At 43.8% G+C, this 19,128-nt stretch overlaps 3 protein-coding genes across 9 annotated transcripts in view; 1 reads left to right on the forward strand and 2 right to left on the reverse strand.

Annotated features, from left to right (window-relative positions):
• The first annotated feature begins 106 nt into the window (after positions 1-106).
• Positions 107-4,972, forward strand: cep57 (centrosomal protein 57). 2 transcript variants are annotated; one of them, XM_076735535.1, is made up of 11 exons: positions 107-324; positions 739-922; positions 1,288-1,488; positions 1,583-1,704; positions 1,849-1,977; positions 2,481-2,558; positions 2,718-2,813; positions 3,183-3,263; positions 3,356-3,585; positions 3,670-3,814; positions 3,919-4,972. In XM_076735535.1, the coding sequence occupies exons 1-11, from the start codon at positions 277-279 to the stop codon at positions 4,102-4,104; spliced, it is 1,500 nt and encodes a 499-aa protein (XP_076591650.1). In that variant the 5' UTR covers positions 107-276; the 3' UTR covers positions 4,105-4,972. The 2 variants fall into 2 exon arrangements, with proteins under 2 accessions (XP_076591650.1, XP_076591652.1); XM_076735537.1 differs by having other exon boundaries at positions 3,670-3,788; positions 3,919-4,953.
• Positions 4,973-6,498: 1,526 nt separating this feature from the next.
• Positions 6,499-8,648, reverse strand: LOC143323742 (coiled-coil domain-containing protein 195-like). The gene is made up of 3 exons (XM_076735766.1): positions 8,142-8,648; positions 7,378-7,597; positions 6,499-7,228 (listed from the first exon to the last, which is right to left on the reverse strand). Exons 1-3 carry the CDS (start codon positions 8,479-8,481, stop codon positions 7,099-7,101), a joined length of 690 nt encoding a protein of 229 aa, XP_076591881.1. The 5' UTR covers positions 8,482-8,648; the 3' UTR covers positions 6,499-7,098.
• Positions 8,649-11,635: 2,987 nt separating this feature from the next.
• Positions 11,636-19,128, reverse strand: part of dock10 (dedicator of cytokinesis 10) — a 57,776-nt gene continuing 50,283 nt past the window's right edge. For 4 of the 6 annotated variants that reach the window (XM_076734307.1, XM_076734306.1, XM_076734309.1 and 1 more), the window contains 15 exons: positions 18,625-18,762; positions 18,351-18,533; positions 18,145-18,255; positions 17,840-18,055; positions 17,672-17,729; positions 16,917-17,018; positions 16,237-16,343; positions 16,003-16,125; positions 15,810-15,923; positions 14,861-15,007; positions 14,516-14,726; positions 14,247-14,437; positions 14,068-14,168; positions 13,603-13,741; positions 11,636-12,712 (listed from right to left, as the gene is read on the reverse strand). In XM_076734307.1, coding sequence (XP_076590422.1) covers positions 12,665-12,712; positions 13,603-13,741; positions 14,068-14,168; positions 14,247-14,437; positions 14,516-14,726; positions 14,861-15,007; positions 15,810-15,923; positions 16,003-16,125; positions 16,237-16,343; positions 16,917-17,018; positions 17,672-17,729; positions 17,840-18,055; positions 18,145-18,255; positions 18,351-18,533; positions 18,625-18,762 — 1,989 coding nt within the window. In that variant the 3' untranslated portion in view covers positions 11,636-12,664. Of the gene's footprint in view, positions 12,713-13,328; positions 13,402-13,602; positions 13,742-14,067; positions 14,169-14,246; positions 14,438-14,515; positions 14,727-14,860; positions 15,008-15,809; positions 15,924-16,002; positions 16,126-16,236; positions 16,344-16,916; positions 17,019-17,671; positions 17,730-17,839; positions 18,056-18,144; positions 18,256-18,350; positions 18,534-18,624; positions 18,763-19,128 lie in introns of all 6 variants that reach the window. The other 2 variants (XM_076734310.1, XM_076734308.1) reach the window with 2 other exon arrangements.

The raw sequence follows: 19,128 nt of genomic DNA on the forward strand, positions 1-19,128 counted from the left end.
AAACTATGTTCTATAGGCGCCCACCTCTGACGGGGCATGCTGTAATTAATATCAATCAATCCCTTAGAAACCCTGTGTTATGAGGCTCAAGTGATGTTTTCTTTTCACAACCATATTAGCACTGACAGCGCTGGAAACGGTGCTTAGCTAGCGAGCTGTCAGTCGTATTTAAAAAGGTCTTGGCTGTAGCTTTAATCTCAACTAACATTAGCACATTTTGCACATTTTACTCCCCGGTTCAGCACGAGCGAGGCAGACTGGATCGGCAGCATTTCAATGGAGACTATGTCAAAAACACCCGCTGCTGCTGCTACGCGGGAGAAGGTAGCTTTACTAGACCTTACACAATTTAATTCAAAAAGGAAGAATAGCAACTCTTCGCCATGGTTTATAGGAGCCATAGAGTTAGCCAGACTATACGGAAAGCTACCTAGCAGCAGTTGCTACAACTCAGACCAGCTAATGTCGCAAAACTAGAAAGTTTCACCTTAAATGTGTCTTTTTTGACTCGAGCAGGAAAAATAACACATGCTGCAACGTTAGTTGTGTTAAAGCACGAATTTAAGGTTTTAGCTCACATTTATGTCACTTTCTGTACTTCATTTGCTCGTTATGAGAAGGCTACCACCACTCCAGCACCTCCATCACTGATCGACTGCAGCCATCACCATGAAAGCATGTGGAATATTTGCCAGATATTGTGGATGCTGTTCAACATTTAGCCCTGTGTCTCTGCAGGACCTCTGTCCACCGCCACCCAGTGGAGTGGTATCTGACAGCCTGTCCCTCCCATCCTACAAAGCGTATCCTGCTCACCGTCCCTTCATCAACACACTCGTGCATCACACACCCCAAACACGCACACATCAGTCCTGTCGCTCATCATCACCCAGCAAGGCATTCCCAGAGAGCAGCAGTGCAGGTGACTTTAATTTGTGCATGTGTGTGTCTCTGTGTTATTTTCCCTTTGCAAAGTTTCCAGTCAAGTATTGTGGTGTTTCAGAGCTCCATGGTTACAGCCTGTGTAACATGATGCCACACTACTTGAATGTCTCAGCCGCACTGACATCTATTCATCCTCTCACATTATCCTCTCCAGGTCCCTATCCGACCCTCCTATTCCTCCCCCCCAAACCTAAAACTCATATCTTATTACACCTTGACTTTAATCATACTCTAAATATGTTTCTATCAGTATCCATATGCATTCACTCACACACAATCCCTGTGTGTATGTGTGTGTGTGTGTGTGTGTGTGTGTGTGTGTGTGTGTGTGTGTGTGTGTAGCAATCCTGTCCGCCTTGAGGAACCTCCAGGAGAAGATCAGGAGGTTGGAGTTGGAGAGAGGACACACAGAGCGCAGCCTGCACGCCGTGGGGAACGATGCATCGCGCACACATCTGCAGAGCGACACAGTCACACAGAGGCTGTTCAGTGAGCAGACAGACACAGAAAGAGAGATGAGCGGCCAGTCCAGCTGCAACCAAGGTGGGTGTGCGATGAAGATGTAATAGCTTTTTAACTGATGTTGTTTATATATTCATCTTTATGTGTTATGGTGTGTCATTGTTCTACGCCACAGTGCTGGTGAACCACCTGGCTGCTGCAGAGTCTCGCTGTGTGAAGCTGGAGCGACAGCTGGAACACATGAGGAGGATGCTGCGCAGTGCCAAGGCAGACAGGACCAGCCTGCTCAAACAGCAGGTTAGCCCCATGCTAAGCGTCATCGGCCGTGCTACAGACGCTATGACTCTTCACCTCGAAATACACACAAAAAAACACTCATGCGTGAATGTTTTTGAGCAAAAGTGAATGGAACTGTATTTTAATTGTTCTCTGCACTCTCAGGTTTCCATGGAGACAGCCAAGTCAGCTGATCAGCAGTCTGACACAGTGTCTGAGCATGCCCAGCTGGAGAAGCTGGAGCGGCTGGAGCAGGAGTATCGTCGGCTGACACGCACACAAAACAGCGCTGAGGTACACGCAGAGACACAGTTTGTACAAGATATGCATTGATGAGTGACTTCTTTAGAGCCAAAAGTCATAGATTATCCAAGAATTTAGGGTTATGGTTCCCAATCAGGGGGTCAGGACCAACACATGGGTTCCTAAGATAGATCTTAAGGGGGTCATGATTGATTTAAAGGGGTAAGAAAAGGAAATACATTCATTTATTTGGCACAAAAGTATTTTATTTAACATTTCCTTACATTTTTTTTCTTTTTTCTTGTGAAATGCTCAATATGTTCACGTGTTTAGACCTCAGTTTGAGAGGACAGTGACTCTTTGGTCAAACTGCTCACTGAAACCTCATTCTGTCATCTCAGAAATATTTCCAGTGTATGGCCTTACTTGACCAGAATTATATAGAAAAGCCCATTAATATTTTAATTTCAGGTGGGCAGTGACAAGAAAAAATAAAATTTCTTTTTTATTATTACCACAATAATGATGGTTGTGTGTGTGTCTGAATGTGTCAGATGAAGATTCGGCAGCTGGAGATGAAGCTGCAAGAGGAGGAGCACCAGAGAAAGCTGGTCCAGGATAAAGCCAATCAGGTCAGCTTTGACTTGTATTTCTCTTTAGCCACACTAGCTTGTACGCACTGTTGACAGCTGGTCATGTTTGTTATACTATAAAGGAAAGTCTGTTGTTTTACACACTGTATGCTTTATGCTAAATGTGGGGCCTTTTGTGGGTGCGTGTGTGTTCCTCAGCTTCAGACAGGCTTGGAGGCCAATAGGATCCTGCTGCAGTCAGTTTCACCTTGCCTGTCCAGCAGACAGTCCAAAGAGAAGAAGATCAATTCAAAGGTGAAGAGCGTCACAGCGGAGGTTCAAGGTTTTCCATCTGTTTGAGTGCGCTGAGAGTGTTTCTGTCCCGTTTTATGAGCACATGTTAAGACCAGCGTGACAAGACAGCTGCAGTCGAGTGCTTCTCCACGGTGTTAGTATATCTGTAAATGACATGTCGAATAAAGAACGAAGGAATTTAAGTGCATCTGTCAGGATATCCTGATGGAAGCTGCTGCTTTTGTTTCTGTAAAATGCACCTTTTTCCCTTTCTTTTTTTAAAGAATATCTCTCTTTTCTCTCCTTGGTGCCATGATGAAATAAGTCTTTTTAAAATTAGCTACCATTTTCCTGTAGATCGTATTTCTTATGTTTATTGTCTCTCTCCAGAAATCTGCACCCCAGCAGTCGTCCTACACACAGCCACACTACAGACTGAGCCTCAGAGATGTACCTTTTGTTGCTGGAACGGTAGTATGGGCGTATATGCATTTTTTTGGCTTTAGTGCTGGAACAAAATGATATTGAATTAACGCTGCACTTCTCTCCTCCATGACTTTCAGTCGGTAGGCTGCAGCCACTCAGTCCGAGCAAACGTCCAGTCAGTGTTGTCTCTCCTGAAGCGACACCAGCCGCACCTCTGCAACAGCCGTGTCCTCTCTAACAGCGCAAACGGCTATGGGACAGGTAGTCGCAGGCACTCGGACACTTCCTCTTCTTCCTCCTCCGCTAGTGGGGGGGAGCTATCGGAGCTGCTGCAAGCACTACAGGAGGAGCTGCGACTCATGAGCCTGTGAGTGTCGCCGCATCTGAGGTCTCTCTATAAGGAGTGGATTGCTTAGAAAGGTGTTTGAGTTGACCCTGTGTGTGTTTGCAGGGAGCAGGACGAGCTGATGAGGCAGGTGGAGGCCAGTGTTTCTGAACAGGAGAGAAAAGGGCTTCAGAGGGAGCAGGAGGGGCTGCTGCTGAAAATGGAGAGGAAGGGAGAGCAGATCAGTAAGCTCTACAAACACAAAACACAGGTCGGCTCTCACACAGAAGCAGTTCAGTTCACACAGACTCACTGCACGAGGTAGATTCTGTTTTCTGATTACTGTCTATTTCCTTTTCTTGTCTCTGTTTTTAGATAAAGAAGTTGAGGAAGGAGGCCAGTTCTAGGCCGAACAGTGGGAATGAGGTGAGAGTGACGACCACGGTGTCCACCAGAGGTCGTTCAGCTGGAACGGTCAAAGTCAGACCAGGAGAGAGAAGCCAGAGGAACCTGAGGCTGCTGAGGGACATGAAGGCTCTGCAGACCTCACTACGGGCCTGAAACCCACCAGGACATGAACACAGCACACTAGATTAATCCTGTCGGTGCTATCTGCCCACCTATGGCCATCATTTCACCATCAACGCAGCCACTGACTGATGATCACTGCAGAAAGTGGCAGACCATCGAAAACAGTCTGTTCATGAACATATGATCTCTTGAGAAGAAGATAAATTTGTTTACTAGGAGTATTGTACCTGAAAAGCTGCCCGTGTCTGCCCACCCAAAGTGCATTTTATCAAAAGAGTTTGTTTTCTGATTAGTCATATCTTTATCTTGATGTGTAAGTCGTTCACCAGCAGAGGGCGTGAAAGATCTAATGAGTGCTGCAAAAGATGTTTGAAAGGTTCATTTCAAGTTTTTAAATGTTGTTTTTATTGGGGGGCGTGGAAACAAGTTTTACACTAATGCACAACCTGGACTTAAATGAGTCCCAAAAAAACTTGGTTTTTCTATTTTTTCCCTCCTTCAAGGGAACCAAAATCCCACGGTGCTGAAACTTTCCTTGGTTTTCTGTTTCGAATGCAGCAGTCAGTGATATCGTAAAGAAACTGCAGCGATGAAATCAGCTGATACATATTTCTGGAGCTTGATTAGCCTCATGATGTGCTGAAGAACCTAAAAAAAAAAAAATACTGTATTCTTGGTTAAAACAACTGAATCCTCTCGATAGATGTGTCATATTGCAGATTCTTACTATGTGAATATGAACACGCACATGTTTTGTGTTATGATCAGAATATTTGTAATTATTTCTACAAATATATGAAGCTGGATTTTGATATTTTTTTGACAATCATGGGTAATTATTTTTGAGTGGGCCTTCCTCTGACAAATAAAAGTATTTGTGTTTGCATATGATGACGGTACTGTTTTCTTCTGTTTTTGGCTTTGTCATGTGCATCAGCCTATGCACTGGTGGCCAGTCTTGGACCACTGTGGCCTCGTACCTGTACCCTGCTGAGCTGTGACTGAGCTGCTCCCGCTGGACTCTCCTCTGTGACAGACTCGTCTCATCAGCCTTCGATGCTCATGACGTCAATCAACGTCAGACCAAAATAACATTATAATGATCTTAAAACAAATTATCTGCAGCTGCTTTAACACCATCCTAAGGCTTCATGTGTCATTACATTTAGATGTGTACCTTCAGGCAAACTGTAACTAAATTCACTGTAAAACAAAGGATTTTCAATACTTTATTGTGATTTTCTTCACTCATGTTACTTTTTCTACTTTATAAAATTAAATGAATTGTTGATGTGAAGTGCAGTTTTTTATATTAATATTGTAAATGCTCTTGATCCCAAACCTGCAGTCTTTTTTTAAGGGTTGTTCAAAATTAAATATATAAAAATAATTAGAATATGTATTATATGATAAGTAACTGTATGTACAGATTTGTTTCAAGGCTCACCTAAAAGCTGCTGATGGGTGGTCTGGACATAATGCATGACTTTGAGAGGATCATTTTTCAAATCAGAATTTCTTCTTCAGTTTTTAACCTCTTTATCATAGATCCCAAAACAATTAATCCACTCTCTTCTCAAAACTCTCACCATCGTTGCAGGGATGAAGCTGGAGTCCAGGATGCCTTCCTGACATATGAAGTCTCCTCACATACGTCTGAACCCCAGTTCTGCCCAGCCATGAAGCCCTGGGACTCAGAGAGTCTGCACACTGATGACCAATCAGAGGGTGGAGCTCCAGACCAGCTAAAAGATACAGATGGCCAAACAGAGGTGAAATTCACAGAAAAACATACAGCCGGTTTAGGCAGTGACAGCCATGTGGACACAGAGGAACACAGAGGATAACCGGTGCTGTGGAAACCAACAATCAAAGCAATCACACCCGAACCAGGTTCTGTGGTCCTCTGAGTTGATATCTGCTGAACGGCTGATTTGCCCTGACAATGACTGACCTTCAATAAATCTTATCAGAGGGTAAAAATATTCAGTTCAGTGACTCTTCATTTGTTTTCATACAGTGTAGAGAAGAATCAACACGCTCGTCCTTGTTTACATGCTGCACCAGCAAAATCTGCAGTATATCCAGCTTGAGGTAAACTGCACTGTGAAAAGCTTGAAGTTCATTTGCTGTATCTTTTTGTAATGAACAAACATTTTGGCTAATGTCTTTCTGTGTGTGCAGGCGTCTGAGTTTCAGCTAATGCCAAAACGTTAATAAAGCAAATCTGAACTTTTCGCTAATATGACCCACTTTGCCTCTAGTTGAATTTCCTCAACACAAAATTCAGTCTTATAAATACATAAAAGTGATATTAATGCATTATTTTGGAAATTTAAACTGACCCACAATAAGGATAAGAGTGAAACATAATGGTAATAATGAGCTTCTTAAAATGTGTCAAAACAATTCATAACACTGCATATGTTACAGGCAATAGGTCACAATGCCTCACTTTAATGTTCATATTAGTGTGCCAGTGGTATATCTACATACATGAGAAGCAGACACTACACTTTGTGATTTGGACTAAAAAAAATACACTCTTTACACATGTTTAAACTCGCACGAGGCCCCTTGACAACCCAGTAAAGTTTACATTGTGAAAAGAAACAAAGATGAATAAATAATGAGCGTGATGTTGCTCACGAGGACTGGGGCGGCGACCACAACTGTCCGTTAAAGAGCTGTCACCTGCAGGTGTTTGTCTCAGTCCAAAAACAACACCCCGGGCTGGGACAGGAGTCCAGACATCTGATCCTCGCTGCAGAGGGCCCCGTGTCTCATCACTGCTGACCGGGCCTGGATCGCCATGGCCAAATGAAAAGCACACCTGTAACCAGAGTCTTCTATTTGTGCGGTCAGGTGTGATAAAATCGGTCTGCTGGCTCACTCAGTAAAAGCCCAATCTACGCTGACCTAAATGAAGAGGCGAGTCTGTTTTGAGGCCGCAGAGGCTCAGTTCATGCGTGTGCGTTTTGTCTCGTGGCCACAGCCAAAGTCTTTAAAGAACAAGTTCTTCTCTCAAGAGTCTGTTTCAGTTATGGAAGCCAGCTCGCTGATTTTAGGCTCCTCCTGGTGCTTGCTCAGAACTGGCCGGTTGGTGTAAATGTCATCCACAGGTAGAAGGAACGTCACAGTTTTTACCTTGGCCCTTAAAAAAAAAAAGAAAAGAAATAAAAATCACGTGAGTTACATGGGAACAATGCTGCGACTGGACCACCTCTTAAATTAAAACCAAACTTAATTCAATAATGTTGCTTTGAAGCTACATTTCTGTGTTTTAAACTGCATCACTTGCACCTGTTCTTGTGTACATATTCCTGCAGGGAGTGCCTGTTGGACACCTTGCCCACTTCTCTGTCTGAGTGACCAAAGATGCTGTTTCCATGCTGGATTTCTCCTTGTAGTCTTCCCCATCCAGAGTCACTCCGCTGTGCTCTGTCAGTCGCCCCCTCTCTCATGGTCACCCCCGATAGGTTGGAGCTTATGGAGTACCTTCGGACAGTCATGACAGTGTTCTCTGTGAAATACCATGAACACGGTGCATTGGGATGGTTTAATTCCCACAGTGCAGGGAGAGTAGATGTGGAACAGAAATAGTAAGGAAATATCTCATTTAAATGTCATCTTTCTGCACCACTTTAATAACCTGACATATTTTAAAGTAAATCCACGGTTTTCTTCTCCTTTACACATTTTGCTGTGCATTGCTGTAAAAAAAAAAAGTTTCATAAAGAGGATACTGAGTTGCATTATGGGAAACGTAGATCCAGTGTTTTTGAAGTCTGACCAACACTAAGGACTAAAATCAGGATATCTCAGCTCTTGTTTCTAAGATTTTTTGATATCATCTGTCTTTTGTGAGACATCCAATTTAATGACATTGTGATGAGAAATTGTTGGACTGTTCCTTTAAAATGCTCTTTATGCTCCTTTATTCGTGTTTTGTTATATATGTGTATATATATATAAATATATCTATGATGCTGTATTGGAAATTAAGTTGTAGAAATAAACAAATAAATACAACAGTGAAAGCAACCACCTGTGTACTTCTCTCTTACCTTTGTACTGTCCCTCCAGGACTGGCGCAGACGCATTTCGCCTCAGGTTCACATACGGGTTTTCCTCCATTGCCGACCGCTGCTCCGCTGCTGAAGACACCGGGCTACCTTCCACAGGCACTCCCCCTAATGACCGCTGACCGGAGCCTCCCCGCAGCTCCTGGTTCTCCGCCTCCAGCTTCTTGATTTCATCGCGCATCTCCATGATGACCTGCGCCAGGCTGCGGGTGCTCTCCATGGTGCCGCTGCTGCGCTGCCAGTACCACGGCTTCCCAAACACCGGCGGGGAGTCGCGCAGGAGAAGCTCACCGTGCTGCTGCTGCTGCTGGGGCTTCAACATGCTGCACCCTTTTGAGGTCCTCCTGCTGCGTGCTTCTGTCTCTGCTGTGTGTGACTCAATCTCAGTCCAGATCTTGTTCTGGGGAGATTATGTCGCCTTTCACCACTTATACAGCTGAAAGGGCTCCGGTGATCAGCCAGCAGCACACAATAGATGTTTTATTAATCAGCAACCGGCTTCCAGTTTCAGGAAAACTAAGCAGGGGTCGGAAATGAAATGCGCACTGCACAAGAGCTTGAATGCGGGGGACCTACAAAACCTGCAGGGTCAGCGAAATAACACGGGTTTTTTGGTCCTGCAACACGTGTACACTTTCATGTTTTAGCTCTATAAAACATGATCAGATTTTTCTTCTCTTTTTTTTTGGCATCTCACCCTCCCTCTTGTAATGCCCTTGTCTCTGCTGGGATTACAATATCCTCCTTCTAAAATATTAATTACATCTGTCAGCAAAGATAAATCTAGGAAGGAAACTGAGAGAAAAAAAAAAAAAAAAAGGCCACCTTTCGGCTTTTTCTTAATGCATAGTGAGGCTTCATTCATTACACTCAGGGGACAGAAGGTTTGCCTTAAATTTACTGTAAGGCTGCTAAATGACTGGTCCTCGCTCTCATTAATATGCATGTTGTTTGATAAAGGCACAGGTCAGGGGGTTGACCCCATGATGACAGGCAGTCTTGGTCAAAAACGTGAAAACAAAACAGGCGTTTCATGAATAATAAGAGAAGGAATCACTGCAACAGACGGGACAGGCAGGCTGCAGACAAAGAAGGGAATTACAGATAATTACTCTCAATGAGGCTTCCACAGCCAGGATTGTATGGTCAGGTGCTGCACAGGGTTCATGTTGTCCCGCAAGTTGTAACTCATTATGCATAGACCGGACAGTTTCTGAGTGCACCTGTAGCTTAGCTGGCCTGACTTCAACAAGAAAAGATATAAAACAACATAAGATCAGATATGAAATATTGTCAAGAAGAGCTGTTCGCTTGAGACCCTTCAGTCTGTGACCTGGACTGAATGGTGCTGGCTCAGAGCAACCTGACCCCACCAGAGTCTAGGCCACTGGGAGAGAGACAGGCACACAGAAGCCGGCCTGCAGAGGAGAGAAACCCAATCAGCCCCCTCTTTCTGGTTCACAAAATAGGCTACAGCAGGGGAGGGAGGCCAAAAAAGATGAGACCGAGGGAAGGAGAGAAATACTAATCGGCTGGAAGGAAGGGAGTGTGCGAAGAGGTAGGAGGTCAGCAAAACTCAATCTGCTGCACCTCAGGCCTGCAGCCACAGAGGGAGAGTGAAGAGACAGAGGTGTAAATGTGTCACAGGCTGGTCAGGCAGAGGTACAGACAGACAGACAGGACTGCATGCTGCCCCGTACCACCGGCTCCATGTTCAGGGCCACTTAACCTCTTTTTATGTGCGGTGCCACAACCCCAGGCTTAGCATCAATAAATAAACAACCACTCTCCTGCTCTCTCTCCCTCTGCATGGTCAGTAATTATACCCAGCGATTGGAAAAAACTGACACCAGATCCCACGGAAAGCCGTTCTATGTCAGAGCACATGCTGAATTTGAACGTCATTTCACTTTCAATGAAAGCTCAAACGCAAGTTTTGTACTTTCCTGTGTAGTCGGGGGCGTTGTCTCATAATACATGCATTTTATCATCAAGTTTCTGTCTGCGTTACAGCTTTCTGCATCAAATACATCATACATCAGCTAGTAGGAGCACATTAAAGTAAGTGAGTGTCAAAAAATGGCTAGTTTGCCAAGAAAACAGCTGAACTAAAACAATAACAAATTAAAATTTCATATTAAACCTCACTTAAAACAAAGTCTACCAAGAGAAAACATCAAAATCACTTAATTAAATGAATGAATAGAAGACAATTCAAAAAAACCCATCCAATTGTCTCCCTGTTATCAATTAAAACGACTCTCTTAATTCATTCTTATTTCCAGATGGAATCTTAGCTCCCCGCACGCCAGTGAAATAGTCTGGCTGGGGCGTCAGTTGTGGTTTTAGTGAAAAATAGAGCCGACAATGAAAACAGAGCTGCGGGGTAAACACAGTGGAGACAGAGAGACCAAACAGCAGACAGACACACAGCACTGATGATGGGAGCCTCGAGGCTCCATCACATCTAAACAAACTGCTCAGATTTGGATTCATTTGGCTGCTGACTTTGTTCTGACCCCTCTGACTTTGAAAAAGAAATCAATGATCCAAAACAAAGGATTGTTGCTTTTGGAGTCTGCCCTTTCATTTCAGGCAGGATTACTGTACAGCAGCAGTAATCCTGGCTCCCGGAGTTCAGAATATGTTGAAACTCTCACTGCTGTGCATGTGTCATGTAGTTTCTGCAGTACATTTTGAGTACATTTATCTATAGAGGAAATATTTTGAACATTTCAGGGTGTAAACACAGCAGCACCGGCTCTTGTGATGCCGATGGCGGAGGGAGATGACATGACAGGTTGACCTAAAGCAAAATGTCTTTCTACTGGTTAAAAACAAGCCTGACCTCTTTTACCTGAAAGCTTTGATGCAGCAGAGCCTTCACGTCTTTCGCACGTTTAAGCTAAGCACCACTGCATATTATTAAGTTACTCCATTGACATTAAACTCATTGAAGAAGACGTGACAGCAGACATTACAGAGCACACGTGCAGCTTACAAATGGAGGTTGAACCTCTGTGAACGTTCTGTTGTCTTATTATATATCAGTCTGTACTATTATATTTGTTTAACTGGGAAACAGTGAAGTTGGCGTTTAGCTGTTGGATTTGAAGATTTGTACATTATCTTTAGCACCATGCACCAAGGCAAAAAGACATTTTCTCCATCTTGGTTTCAGGCTGAGTTATTACAAATTTCATTTCACATCTTTTGTGCACCTGAAGGACCTCACAATTATATATAATTAGCTGCCGTCTGGTCCAGTCAATAGACGGGATATGAGGGGCTGCTGTGCACAGCTGAGGCACGATTTCTGCTCCATTCAACAAGATTGGAAACCTGGGCGATCAAAACAGTGAGAGACATGGTGAGAGGAGGTGTAAGGTGCAACCTCCCACAAAAGAATAGATCATGTAGGATTGTAGCAAAGCTGCCGTCAGGGCAGCGGATGAAGAAATGCTGAGGAAAATGAATTTTGGACATTAACAAAATTTTATTTAAATGTTATACGTAAAACTTTAGTTTTTGTTCTTTTTTTTAAATTCAGCTAAACAAATATTTATATATCGCATATTTTATAAAAAGAAACATTTCAAACATTTTAAATATTAATATTTCTTATTTACAATTCAAAACAGTACAGGAAATAATAACAGTAACAATGCAATCTCAATCATAAAAATGTTACAAAACATATTTTTTTTTGTTTGTTTGTTTCTATTTGAAAATCGGCAAGCTGATATCTCCAGAACGTTAGCAAGGATAGAAAGTAGCAATGTGGAGCTGCTCTACATTCAAACAGGAACTGGAGGTGCGTTCAACTCTTCAGATGCTTCGTTAGTCAAAGACCTGTAATCTTTTCTCTTTTTTTTTTCACATTAGTCAACTCACGAGATCTCCGGAGATAGTTTGAAGTACAATGATAATCCACAGAAAAAATGTAGAAAATGTCATCAAAATGCACCAGAAAGCTTTATATTACACAGACAGCTGAACGCACCTCGAGCTCAGTAAGGTCACTGTTCTCTAAAGGGACAGAGAGAAGGCGCATGTTGTGTGGTTGTGTGCATGTGCGTGCAAACATATGCACTGTGTGTGTTTGTGAGCGTGTCTGTCGGCATGTAAGCTGATGAGTCAGTTGGCAGGGCAGGGGAATCCATATGACACATGGAACGAGTCTCTAAAACCAAAAACAAACAGTAGCTTACAGTCCAGCAGCCTGGCCTCTACTGTAGATAGTTTTCAACGACAGCACTACAGACTATCACGACCACAGTCTACACACTTCTTCCCTTGTTTTCTCTACGCTCGCCATCAGTCACAGTTCCACTCGCCCGCTGCGCCGTGCAGCAGGAAATAACTACAGTCAGAACAAGAAAAGGAGCCGCTTTCAGGCTCAAACTGGCACTCCAAAGCCATTTTTTCTGTGTGTGTGTCAGGGGTGGGGGGGTTGGGGGTGTCCTTTCCTGGCACAAAGCATTTCTTGTGAGTCTATTGGCCATTCAGTAGGCGCTGTGCCGCTCCGTTCCTGGTTGTCTTGTGTGAGGAATCTGGACAAAGCAAGGATAAAAAGCTTGTATTGGAACAGGAACATATAAAAGGAGGTATGAAGAGAAGCAGTTTTGGCTCGGGGACAGGCTGGGAGAGCAAGCACAACTCCGATTCCAAAAAAAGTTGGGATGCTGTGTAAAACAAATAAAAACAGAAGGCAATAATTCACAAACTAACTGCGTTTACAAAGAGTTCCTGAGCCCATGTACTAATATCCTTTATACAATCATGTTCACAAAGTGGTGAACCTCACTGCATAGTTGCTTGTGAACAACTGAGCCTTTCCAGGACACCCCTTTCATACCCAATCATGACACTATCACCTGTTACCAATCAACCTGTGGAATGTGGAACAGGTGTTTAGTTGCTCCTGTCCCAATTTGTCTGAAATGTATTGCTGCATCAAATTCAGAATAAGCAGATATTTACAAAAACCAATGAAGCTGATGAGGTAAAACATTAAATATTTTGTCATTCTTTACTGTTCTCAGTTGAGTTGATGTCAAAAAGCCAATGATCACATTCTGTGTGTTTTACACAGCATCCGTATGTTTTTGGAATCAGGGTTGTATTAACGTGACGTGATGCCTTCCATGAATGAATTTGATGACATACCAGCCTTAGAAAGAGTGGACAGAGAGCTGTTAGAGAGAGATGAGGCACTGGCAGCAAGAACACTTTTTTGAAGCTGTAATGAGAGAAAAAGTTCAAAAAGAAGCAGAGAGAAGCATGAAGCCACAACAGAAGCCGATGCCCATGAAAATGTCCAAATGTCTCATGAAATAATGCAAAGGAAAAGATGATGCTTGTGATGCCATGCAACTGAATAAGAAAAAAAAAACAATAGAAACAGAGGTCTGGACACTCATTGGTCATTGCATAGTGAGACCTGTTCATTCATGATGGCAGACAGCTCAGTCAGCATGTCCCGGTAGTGAGCTCTCATCTCCTCCTGGTACTCCAGCTGGTCCTCCTTGATCAGACGCTCGTTCACATCCAAAGCCTGACCGCAGGCTTCTGCAAACTGCCTGCGGGGGGCAAACAAAGTTGTACTGATTATTAATGCTGCAAATCACACCGCTGAGCCTGACCTCTAATGATCTACACAAAGATTCTTTTCAAAAAGTCAAACAACGTTGGGCTTGAACCACTTCTGATTAAACAAAGGCAGGTGTGCCTGATGGGTGCTTTTGACAGGACATTGCTGCATCCTACAGAGCAATAGGACCAAAAATCAAACAGGAAGTGGACAAATGCATTCAGGGCTTCTGTTGTTCCTTGAAACTTCATGCAAAATATGTATCTGCTGTGTAATGCTGGGCACAAAGTCCACAATTTGTGCTTTGAATCCTACCTGAAGATCTCCTTCAGCAGTTTGACCTGGTTGTCTGGGTATTTCTTGGCATTCTTCTCCTCTAGAAACGCCCTGGCATAAGCCATTGGCCCTGCATTCACCTGAAAGAAGAAGATCAGGTAAGACAAAACACAGCACCCCAATTCACCCAAAAACGTGCATTTTGGAAGAATCCCCACCTTCACACTGACGCTGCCCTGCAGTTTCAGCTGCAGCCGGATCATGTCCACCTCCTCCATGTTGCAGAGCTGGTTGAGCTCGGAGACTTTGCGAGACATCTCATCAATGGCCACCTCGATCGGGTTCATTTCTGTGCTCTGCTGCTCCACCACCTGGATACGCTTCTTCAGGTAGGGGAAGCTGGAACTCGCTGAAGGGAAACAACAAGCCACCAATCAGACCGACTCTACGTTACAGGACAGAAATTGGCACGTGAACAAACACTTACTGGTCAATATGGTGCGTCTCTTGCACTGCTCCTCCACGTCTCCATGTTTCTTCCCTGACAGAGTGAACGGCGTCTCAAACACAAAGCGGTTGATGTTATGATGTCTCTCAAAATCTGTCCTCTTGTCCTGTTGTTCTTTCTCATCAAAGTAGGGCACCACGTACGTCACCTGGATGTAGGCAAACTTGGGGTCCAGGTCTTTAGGATTCACCTGTTTTTTAAGGTTGTTAAGCAAACAACAGTGAATATATTTGCACATATGCTGGCAACAATACAAGAAAGGCAAATTATTCAGGTTTAATGACGTAACAAACTCTTAGAAACAGGTTAAATTCTGTCAGGTACCTTGTTGGAGTCCTGGATCATCTTGACATTATCAGCTCCAAACTTGTCAGAGTAGAGTTTGAGTAATCTCTGGGAGATTTCTGACAGCCCTGTCAGCTTCGGCTCTTTGTAGATGAACTCTTTGCTCTCCTCCTCCTCAAAGAAACCCTACCAGAGCACACACACACAGACACACACACACACATTAATTAACAAAGCCTGTTACATGCATGGGTGTTTTTGTGTGTGCAATGCAAATGTAATCTTTAGATGACTTCTATTCACTGTATAGTCTGATTTGATACTGCCCCCTGGTGGTTTCTTGTACACACAGGCCATAACACGTATTAGAACAACTCAGCCCTAACAGGGTACCAGTGTTAAGTTCTGGAGGGGAGAGATCAGAGGTCGTTTTCAAAGCAGCATTGGAGCCAGATGTCAAAGGTGAATGAGGTTTATTAAGTGGCATCTTCCTGTCCTGTTTGACACCAGCTCTTCTGAACGTTTAGGGGGGGAAACAGCTTCATCGTTGGAGATTATGGAAGGTAAAATGGACCACAGCAAGCTTGACACAGACCCCTCAAAGGGTGAGAGCGGCATGTGTTAATAGTGGTAGAAGGAGAAGAGAGGTAAAAGTGGTTAGCTCTGAGGACAATGGAAAATCAAAGACAGACAAAACTTACCGCAATCTTGAAATAGAATTTAATAAAAAAAAAAAAAAAGGAAGAAAAGAGCACACAGAGAAATTAAGGACACTGAAATCTGGTCTCCTTATCCTTCCTCACTGACAAGGCTTTGTATCATTTCCCTCCATTATTTCAATAGTGAGAAGATTTCATATTCTCGTTATGGGCTTTTTAAACCCTTTCTTCACTCCACAACTCTGAAATCCCTGCATGGAAATATCATCCCCTCATTCACAAACAGGAAACTGTGTGTGTACTCCCTGCAGGGATGAACCAGCGCTCACCTGTCCATAGAAAGCTACGCGGTAGTAGCGACCGAAGAGCCGCTTTTCTGAGTTCACCACCTCAGTCACCTTGAGATAGGAGCGATGGATGTCATAGTACAGCTCTGACAGTCTCTGTGGACACAAACACACATGTAAGATGAATATTAGCTCAACATGCACGCGCACAAAAAGCAGAAGGGTTAGCAGTTACCTTAAAATCCCGCCTCTTTTCGAAGACAGCGATCACAGGTTTGTTGATGTCGGCAATTAGCTCGTGTCTCTCTGATTTCCAGAGGTAGTCCACGCACAGCTCTAACTGCTCCACCAGGGTGTCCTGCACAGTGCAGCAAGATCAGGAAGTGCATAAGGGAGAGAAGGGAAGCCCAGTTCCTGCCATGCAATCGACGTTTGAAGTTTGAGGTTTTGTTCAGGATTTAGGGCTAACCTCAGTATAAGGTGTGTCTTGTGTACCAGTGTCTTCCTTCATGGCGCCCTCCTCCTTGACATTAGGGCTGATGCACATAAACGCTGCCCAGCCCATAGAGAACGACGCTGGGGTTTCAGACGAGTGAAAGAGATATCAGGGCAAGTAATTCAATAGATGCACACTTCCCATAAACGGTCCCACATTATTAGTTATGTTTAGCTTTTAAACACAGAGATGCATAAAATGCATCCGACACACACTTTCTTGTATTAAAATACAAGAAGTTTTTCATCGTTTTTACAGTCAAGCATTCCGTTCTTGCACACTCAAAGGCAAATTAAAAACATCAGACGTGAGCGTGCGTCATATCAAACCCCAGTGACACTGAACAGCTTCTCCAGTGAGATTTGAGTGAACAGTGAGGATCAAACAAAAAAAAAAAAAGACAATCATTAAGGCAAGAACAGTGGTCCTCAAAACATTTAACTGCACAGTGTAGAAAACTTTATCCATCAGTGCAGAGGTTGGATGTCCCTTCAATCCAAACCAAGTCCTCCTGTCAATATCAACACCTTCCATCCAGCTGGTTCTAACACATCAGTGCACACCCACTCCCTCCCACAGCCCCTTGTCTCGCCATCATTATGTTCTGCACTCCCAACCCCACCACCCAGCAGGCCCCAGGCGCACACACTCACTGTCTTGATCTCGGGAGGTAGTTAGTAAGGAGCTACAGTTAAAGACAGGGCTTTCTTCAGGGGACACACTGGACATCCTGGCCTTGTCAGCTCTCCAGTAGCCTGTTTGGTAGGAGCGGAGGAGGAAGAGGAGGTTTACAAAGTTCACGTTCCACTTGCTTTTGCCTTTTATGCTCAAGGACAAGGCTCACGAATCAGCCGAGCTGCTGGCATGCTATGCTAGCTATTGGCACACAGGCTCAGCGCATAAAGATGTCAGACAGGTGCAGCTAAAGATGGACACATGCTGTGTTCTGACTGAGGAAGCATGCACACATAAGAACAAACAGATTTGCAGAGGAACATGAAGCACGGCGACATCAGTCTCTATTTGTACTAGAAGTTGTTAATGGGAATGGTATTTGGATGCAAAGACAGACCCATACGATCCAACCTGAGTTCCTAATTCATCTTCACCACACAAAGACTCAAGTCACCAGTGTGCTCGCTTTCAGGCATACACATCAACCCCCATGATGATATGAAGGACTGAGAGTTGCAATGACTGTGTTAGCAGTGAGAAAGAGAGGTGTGCAGATTGACAAAAGATGGCAGTGATTGGACATTTCTGATTAGTTGTTACCATGTCTGCAAAGATGCACACACCACAACAGCAATACCATAGCCCTGCATATGCACCAATATCTGTACATACGCATAAACACACAAACCATGCTGCAAAAGGTAAAGTCAAGCAGCAGCACATGTGCACTAACCTCTCCTCTTCAGCGATTCTGCAATCAGGGCTGAGATGTGGATGTAGCACATGGCAGCCTGAGGGAAAGCCAGACACATCACCATCACATTTACGTAATAAGTTGTTTTAAGCATCATTTGTGAAGTTCATGAAGTAAGAGCACACTAAAAAGTATAAGGTGTATAACCTCTGAGAGGTCGCCGTTGCGGACGTGAACCTTGGCCATGCTCTCCAGCCAGGTGCGTCGGAGCTCGGGGGTGCTGGCGTAAGAGTTGGCCAGACTGTACTGAAGATCCACCAGCATCTCTGGATCCTTCTCATGCTCCTTCATTTGGGCTGTGGCCATCAGAACCGTCCTGATCCGTTTGGTCAGGTCCTTCACCTCAGCAGGGAATGGGGTGTTCTGTAGAAATAGTAGTTTATGAAAGTAGAATGAAATACCACTGTGAATCATAATTATTAATAATAAAGCTAACCAGGAAGCTGCTCTACCTTGAGTGGTGCATCCCCGTTGGCAAAGTTATTGATGATAGCCAATGACTGCTGGAATCTCGAGCCTCCGATACCAGCATCTGCTATCAACTGGCTCACTGCCTTGATAACCTGAAGTGGACAGAGGCATGTTGGGTGACGACACGCGATTCATAAAACACACAAACCTGAAATGACACACTTGTACTGCATTTGGTCTAACTGACCTGCAGATGTGAGCGGACTATAGACTTGCCCTTGGTAAACTCAAAGTTTTTCCTCATGAAAAAATACAGCAGGGCAGCTGCCTCCGTCTGGGTGGAGCTGGAGCGATGGTTACAGCACTTGAGGATCTCATAGCACAGACAGCCGCACAGGTCTGCCTTACCCTGGAAAAATGCACTGGGGAACTACAGAAAGAGATGAAGATGAAACCACACTTCAGAAACACGATGGGACTCTTTGCTTTGATCTTATATGTGTATAAAAAGTTTGCTGGACCTTTTGTACAAAGAGCCTGAGTGCAGCGAAGATATGCCGCAGCGTGGTGGTTGATTGGTTGATCTGAAAAAAGAGCAAGTAGGTGTCCAGCACCTTCTTCATCAATGCATTTTGCCCTTCATCCAGCAGCAGCTGCTTCTGTATGAATGGACAGTAGGGAAGAGCGAAAAAGAAGAAAACACATTTTATTATTATAGTTTCATCAGGCAACTTTTTTTTTTTAATTGAAAGTCTCTTAAAAATAAAGATTCTTCTGGCCACTAGGTGGCAGTACAGTATTAATGGCTGTGCTTCAGAGCATGCCTGAGGTATACCACAATTCAGTCTGTCCATTAGAATGATGGAGGCAGGTATGAGAATACTGGCTTTTTTGTTGTTGTTGTTTTTATCAAGAAGCACAGACAAAAATATGATTTGAATTACAGTTACAGTCACAAAGCTAAAAAAAGTGGTTATTAAATATCTGTAATTGCGAAGTGAAGAGGACAGTTTGCAGTAGTCTTT

This window comes from Chaetodon auriga, chromosome 7 (assembly GCF_051107435.1).
Source record: "Chaetodon auriga isolate fChaAug3 chromosome 7, fChaAug3.hap1, whole genome shotgun sequence".
Taxonomy (NCBI): Eukaryota; Metazoa; Chordata; class Actinopteri; order Chaetodontiformes; family Chaetodontidae; genus Chaetodon; species Chaetodon auriga.